This window comes from Equus przewalskii, chromosome 27 (assembly GCF_037783145.1).
Source record: "Equus przewalskii isolate Varuska chromosome 27, EquPr2, whole genome shotgun sequence".
Lineage (NCBI taxonomy): Eukaryota > Metazoa > Chordata > Mammalia > Perissodactyla > Equidae > Equus > Equus przewalskii.
In genome coordinates this window covers 37,795,306-37,802,648 of record NC_091857.1, presented here as the reverse complement: position 1 = coordinate 37,802,648, position 7,343 = coordinate 37,795,306, and the positions used below count along the sequence as shown (strand labels likewise).

General features: G+C 52.7%; 1 protein-coding gene across 1 annotated transcript; it reads left to right on the top strand.

Annotated features, from left to right (window-relative positions):
- The first annotated feature begins 1,332 nt into the window (after positions 1–1,332).
- On the top strand, positions 1,333–5,877 carry TFF1 (trefoil factor 1). The gene is made up of 3 exons (XM_008535295.2): positions 1,333–2,005; positions 5,079–5,231; positions 5,675–5,877. Exons 1-3 carry the CDS (start codon positions 1,930–1,932, stop codon positions 5,689–5,691), a joined length of 246 nt encoding a protein of 81 aa, XP_008533517.1. The 5' UTR covers positions 1,333–1,929; the 3' UTR covers positions 5,692–5,877.
- Positions 5,878–7,343: the final 1,466 nt, after the last annotated feature.

Sequence of the window (7,343 nt, the reverse complement as noted above, 5' to 3'; positions counted from 1 at the left end):
TTAGGTTATTTATCCCTTTCCTCCGTTAATGAACATTTGTGAATATTTATATTGCTTCTTCCTCTACTTTCTTTCCTTTTTTTTTTAAAGTTATTATAAGCAATGCTGCGAAGCTGATCTTTGTGTTTCCTTCTACCCACGTGTGAGGATTTATCTGGGGTAGACGTTAGGTCTAGCACGCGTGGCATGGCTGAGCTGGAAAGTCTGTGTAGCTTCGCCTTCACTAAGCATCACCCATTTTTTTCTCCCAGTTTTTCCACCACTGGCATTTCCATTGCTGAGAGCTCCCATTTCAATCTGAGAAATTAGAGGCGTGTTTTTCATCATCATGAGCCTCACCCAGGTCGGGTGGCCCCACCCAGGCTCTGGTGACCCTCACCCATCCCTGCAGAGGACTTCCTGTGCCTGGTCCCTCCCTGGGTCTTGCACATCGGGTCTCTCCTGGAGGCACTGGCTCAGGATTGGCCACCCTGGAGAGTGGGGGCTGGGGTTTAGGTGAGGAATGACGAAGAATATGGCAGCCCCATGCTGACCCGTTTCCCTCCCAGAGTGGCTGCCAGGGCTTATTTGTCAGGTCACTTAAGCAAGTAGCTCCCTGAGGCTGGATTCATTTTCCTCAGAGCCTGATGTTTCACTGAAGAAAAAACATCCCTCCTATTGTTCGTTCATTCAGTCATTCATTCATTCATTCATTCTTCAACAGATGCTTATTGAGTAAGGCACCACTGCAGGTACTGGGACCACCTGAGTGCACAGAGCAGACAGAGCATCGTGGACCTGCCATTCTCCGGGGGAGGGGCAGTAAATGATCAGCACAATGCACCTGCCATCACCGTGATGAGAAGATGGTGAGAACTATGACATGGGAAGGACGAGAGCAGGGTGGCCCAGGGAGCCAGTCTTGGAAGTCACCCTTCACCTTCAGTGTCAAGGAGGCCTCCCTGGGAGGATGGGAGAGAGTGAGCCCCGCAGGCACGGGAGGGGGACCCCGCCAGAGGGAGGTGAGCCTCTAGTTGCCAGTTTCCGTGTCAGCTCTCGCATACATGATTTTGCTTTTAAAAGGACTCCACTGTAAAAGGAAAAAGAAAAGCAAAAGAAATTAATGTAGATAAATAAGCAAAATGCTCATGCACCTCCTTCAATGAGAACGTCGAACGTTTGCGAGTTTTCAGTGTCAATAGCACCTGGAAGGCCAGACCCTCTGGACACGGCCGTGTCTCCTCAGTGAAGGACGTCAGGGTGTTTTGGTCATGTACAAATTTGTCATGGAGATGTCTAACAATACAAAACGAATGGAGAAAAGGTGAAGATTGACATCCACGTCCCCTGGGGGAGAAGAAGGTGGGGGAGCAGGCTGGGCATGTTGCTTCTCATCTTGTCCAGGCACAGCAGTCCCCCGGGACTCAGATTCTCAAAACACTTGAAAATCGCCACATGCCCACCTCGAAAGGCTGCCACGTGGGTGGCCTCAGCTGCTCCTTCTCCTTCCCCTGAATCACCGTGAGTCCTTATTGACGCACCTGTGCCATTTGTGGGCCATGTCCCGCTATGAGTCACTTTATTTCGGTGAGCGCAACGTTGACATTAGCAGGGGGGCCTCACCGATATGGTTAGCAGCCAGGTCATGGTCATGGATAAGAGGGTAAGGGAGGGACATTCTGAATCTGAAATCCTTCAACCAGGATGACTGCGCCACATGGCATTTTTCTCTATCAGTAAGCTCGTGGACGGGGCTTGCCCACGTCGAGGAAACACTTTTTAATCAGTGCAGATTGCTTGGAACGGAGAATGGCGGAACCCTCCTTAGGCAAACGGTAGCTACCGCTCTTTATGCAAACAGAGCTGTGATATAAAATCGCTGGCTTGGGCAGATTCTCATCCCTGACTGGTAGCCTCCTTTGGAGTGGAGAGGAGGAGGTCACGGCCGCCATGGAACCCAAGGCCCTCTGCGTCCTGGTTGTGGTCTTCTCGCTGGCCCTCAGCACCCTGGCCCAGAGCGAGGCCGGTAAGTCAGCCCTCTTCCCGCTTCACAGCAGGCACACCGGGCAGAGGTGGGCCTCCGAGGGAGGCACCGTTTCACAATAAGCATTTTTGAGCCAAGGGCTGTTTTGTGCCAGGCACTCTTCTTGGCTCTTGAAAGTTTTGGGAAGGCAAAACCAGGGGGAGAACAGCACTGGGGTAAAAGGTCAACGAGACCTTGAGAACCTCTGTGAGATGCAGATTCCTCCAGTATGGACCGCTCTTAGGTACCATATTTCAAAGGGCAGTTTGGTGTGGGGTACAAGATTAGCTCTTCCAAAAGTCCAAGCCAAACTCCACCCAGGGGTGGACCCCCTCAACATCCACACGGAGGTCCAGGTGCCTGTTCCGTGGACAGCGTCCTCTGAGAACATCTCCAGTAGGTTCCGTGGGTTCTGTTGGCTCCATGCTCTGCGGAGCCCAAACCACCTGTCCCATTGTGCGTGTCCATCAACACCTAGTCCAGAGGCGTCACCAAATGGAGAATTGAGGAGGGAGGCACCATTGCTTCCTTCGAACTTGTTTGCGTCTCCTTCATCTGCAGAATGGGATCAGTCATCTGCCTTAGAGGGCCGTCGAGAAAATCAAGTGTGCCCATGTTTGGGAAAACTGCTTTGCAAGCAAAGAAGGGCTACAGAATGTTATTTATTTTTGTTGGATACAGTTTTAAAGGGAGGGGGGTGGCAAAAGGATTTTTCAAAGTTTTCAAAACAAGAGTTTCTGTAGAAGTTTGAGGAGAAAGGAGATAAAAAGATGGTTTCTATGTATGTTTGGGCACCTTCCAAGGACCTCATGACGAATGAACACAAAATGGGGTGTACAGGGAGGGGGTGGGAGGAGGAAGGCCCCCACAGCTAAGGAGGAGGGCGTGGGCTTCGGAACTTGGAAGGAGACGCAGCTCTGCTGTGGGGGATGGAGGGAGTGCGGCCTGCGCATGGCCACCCCCAGGCCTGTCTGCACCTTCTCTTCCACCCTCGCTCCGGCCCTCAGCTCTGCCTGCTGCACTGCCCGGCTCCAGGAGGCTGTGCAACCCGGCCCCTCGGAGCCCGGCACTGGGCCCCCTCACCGCAGTTCAGGACAGCCCACTCACGCGGCCAGCCATGGACCCCTGCCCTCTGGCCTGAGGCTGGACCCTTCGCTATGGGCCTCGCAGGATCAGTGATCCTGTGACAACAGAAATCTAGAAAACTCTCTTTACAAGTATAGCCCCCAAATGGGAATCATTTCCATTTAGTTCCATTATGGATGGGCAAGATGGAATCCTGTCTTGGACAGAATCCTTGGAAATCTTTAATTCCTGTTTAGGAATACCAGTTGGGAGAGTGTTGGGTTACCCAGCAAGTAACCAGGGGGGTTACCCGGCCCCCTCCGCCTACACCCCATGGCTGCTGCATCTCCCTCCTGCAGGGAGAGAAGGACACGAGCACCACGGTCCAAGCACTACACACACAGCTACTCTTGACCTTCACGCCCACCCTGCAGGGCGGGCAATGGTCATCTTTGCTCTGTGATGGGCAGCCAGGCCCTGTAGGCAGAGGCCACTGAGCCAGTGGATCCAGATCTTTCCCACAAAGCCATGGAATCCTTTCTTCAAAGAAAGCTAGAGGCGATCGCAGATGTGAAAACAGATCCCCACAGAGAGCAGCTCATGCAATGGGCTCAGCATTAGAATGCTTGCTGGGTTTCACAAATGTGGGCATCCTGCGCTCTCGGTCTAGGAAAAGAGGGTCCCACATCTGTCCGTCTTTGGACAGACTCTCCATTTCAGAGAGCCTGATGCCCCAGGTCAAGGCCAGCCCATGACCACCTCCGCCCTGAGTCTCGGTCCTCCTGCCTCTCTGACTCTGCTCGCTCTTCTGTTCAGGCTCCTTCCCTCTCCGCCCCTTTACTGTCAATGCTCCAAGGCCTTGCCCCCCATCCGTCTTCTCTCCTTGCTCTGCACACAGGGACAGACTCTGGTTCAGAGGAGGACGGAGCCCCTGCACACCCAGGTGTCTCTCCTGAGCCTGGCTGACGGCATATGTCCGCGAGCACCTCTGAGTCCATGTTCACCTTCCTATACCCTCTCTCCCAAGACAGAGACAGGAAGGGGTTCCAGACTCTTCTATGACCTGCCTCAACCCATCCACCACCAGTTTGCCTTCTCAGAGCCCTAGACTCTGAGTCCGAGTTTGGCCTCTACAGCTCTCACTTCTAGATGGTGTGGGAGCCTGCTAGCTGGCCCTGTCTCCCCAGCATGTTCTCCACTTTGGGTTGATTTCATCACTCCCCTGGTTAAAGGTGAGCGGCTTCCTTTGCTCTCACACTGAAATGGTCCGCCCTAGCCCTCAGCCTGGCTCTTCCCATACCACCCCCACATCAATCTCTCCATCTTACCTGCAAATGGACGTACACCTCCTTGAACACACCTTGCTCTCTCTCTTCATTGCCTTTGAATGCACTGCTCCCTCTGCTTGGATGACCCATGGCCCTATTCTCACCCAGTCAACCCCCTCTTACAGGAAGCCCTCCTTGCTTTGTTCAGCCTTGTTGTCACTTGTCCCTCCTGTGCTTGCCTCGGCAAACTGAGATGGTCGCAATGTGCTGTTTTGTACATTTATTTGGTTTTCTCCTCCAGTAGACTGTTGGCTTCTTACCAACAACCTCTCTAGTTTTCATTTCTGGGTTCCCATCAGCCAGCACAAGCCCTGGCTTGAGCTCGACCCCTGAGGGAACTTGGCCGTCTATTTTTGCTGTGCTGGCTCCCGTTTCCAGCACACACAAAAGGTGCTCAATATTTATTAATTGAGTGAATAAAGTTTAATAATTGTTGAAATTGTTAAGTGAATAAATAATCTAGGTAAGTGCCAAGTTCACAAATCCTAGGCACCTTGCATTTTCCCGAGATTAAGTGTTTTCGCATCAGGAAATGAGGACAGAGTCTCCCTCTTGTACTATGAGCTACATCCGCAGTGTCAGGTGGTTGCTGACGTAATTGGACGGGAGGCTGGGCTGGAGTGTAGATGGTAGCAGCGAGTTACCATGACTCACTTTCCCCTCTTGCCCCCATCCCCTTTCAGAGACGTGTACAGTGGCCGCCCAAGCAAGAACAAATTGTGGTTTTCCCGGTGTCACGGCTTCAGAGTGTAAAGATAAAGGCTGTTGTTTTGACGACACTGTCCGTGGAGTCCCATGGTGCTTCCATCCTGTGGCCGTGGATGACTCTTCGGAAGGTACGGCCATGGGGTCTGAAGACATAGAATCAGTGAGAAAAAAACACATGTGACCACAGGACCCTGCTCTGCTTCGGCAGCTGTGTTTGTACCCAGAATAACGGCTACAGGCTGACTGTGAAGAGTAGATTGCCCACTATCGGGCTGCATTCAGGTCTGGGGATGGAAAGGCAGGGCTGAAAGACCGTTTGGCGTGGAAATCTATTTTTTCCTGGCTTTTCTGCACATCTGTGACCAAAGTCTTTGAGGAGTCAGCCTTGGTAATGCTCGGTGGCTAGCTTCGGGTGGGAGTGGAGGCAGGACAATTAAAATATGAAGACAGCCCATGTTTTCTAAAGAATTTCCCCATTAATATTTTAGAGTCAAATTCTCTGTAATTCTTTAAAAGTGAAAGAAAATACTCTCATTAACCCGTCTCTTCTCCCCACACCTCACCCTTGCAGACGAGTGCCCATTTTAGACGCTCTTCCGGCGGGAATGGCATCTTGAGGTGGACTGGCCCTCTGCCCGGGGGCCAGGGGCTCAGCCGCGTCACTGGCCCAACAGCTCTGGATACTTCTATGTCTGTGCCTCGGCTTGCTGCGTGGATGGCCTGCTCTGATCCCCTGTACTCTAAATTGGCCTAAGAATTAAAGGAGGTGGATGTTATTCTGTGCTTTCTGTTCTTTTTAAAAATATAAACAATTTTCCTTTCTTGGAAAGAGAAATACAATATTCTCACCTCTGGTTTCTTGTCGTGGATTACACATTAACTCACACCATCTCAGGGGAGATACGAGGGTGGAGGGGAGAATGAAGGGGCGACAGTGTTAAGTTGACTCGGTGGGTGTTAGCAGTCGTGTGGATGCACGAGGCCTTTAGATTGCAAAGTCTTCCAGAAGCAACTGGAAGCCACACTCTGGTCAAACCCCGCAAATAGGCACCAAACTCTACTAATGATCTTTAACTATCCTTGTGGATGCCCCAACTGCCATGCAATAAAAACCACCTTTCAATTTCTTTACTTCCCCCAAGCGGAAACGGGCTTAGGAGATAAACCCGGGCAAATGTCTGAAGGTGTTCATAAGAAAAACATTGCAGAGCAGGGCACAAGACCACGTCTTGAGGAAACTCGCTCCGCCCCCACCTGAGCCCTGAATTGGGAAATAGAACAAAAGGGAAGGGAGACGGAGGCCACAGGGTGACGTTATTACTGACTGAGGCAAGATAGAAGGACAGGGAGCCGATTGCACCCGCCAACCACACCCCGGCATGGAAGAGAGTCGCACCCTGGCCGATGGTGGTGGACTGAGCAGCCTCAGGTCCCTCTGTCCCCGAGAGGGCTGCGGTGAGGGTGAGGAAGGGGTGCCCCCATCCGGGCCACCCGGGCAGGGCAGTCATCCTGCTCCAGGGAGCTCAGCCAGGCAGGTCCGTCCCTCCCCAGACTCCTCCTCCCAGTGCCCAGGTTTGTCGAACCCACGGATGCGACACCTGCAGACAGGCGAGCCAACCGTAATCACACACCCGAGAGAGCAGATACGCAGATGGGGCCGGCACAGCAGGCTCGTGAGTCAGAGGTCCTCCGGAATCGAGGTTTACGAACATCTTCAAGGATGTAATCTAGAGAAAGCCGAGAGGGGGGTCTGGGACACAAGGGCAGCTCCCCATATTATTCCTTCCTGTGTCACACCTGCCATATGGCTCTAAAAAATAGATGAGGTCACTAGTGGGGCTCACACAGCATGGGGCTTAACTGTGAGACATCTCTGTTTTCTCACCCAGGGAGCTGTGTGGGGTAAGTGACACTTTCCAGGGAGCCATGATGCATAGATTGGGGGCTCCTTGACTCTAAGTACTCCTATGGCCAGGGGGCTTCTGGCAGTGAAGTGGCAAATGCACTTGCTCCTGGCAAATGCATCAGGCTGTGGGCCCCGAGGCCAGGTGACAAGGAGGCTGATTAGCTGGGTCCCCTGCCTTCCTTTCCTTTCTCTGGCTTCCTGCCCAGTGAAGACAGTGAATGGATTGGGGGCTAGCGGCTTTAGCTCCTCCCTCCCATCACGTTACACAGAAAGAAATCCAAGGTCCACGACCCACGATCGATCGCCCGCCTCCTCTGGTGTCCGCCTCCAGAGC

Coding starts and splice junctions, on each gene's coding strand:
- TFF1 (XM_008535295.2), top strand. CDS start 1,930: ATGGAACCCAAGGCCCTCTGCGTCCTGGTTGTGGTCTTCTCGCTGGCC. Junction 2,006..5,078: donor CCTGGCCCAGAGCGAGGCCG/GTAAGTCAGCCC, acceptor ATCCCCTTTCAG/AGACGTGTACAGTGGCCGCC.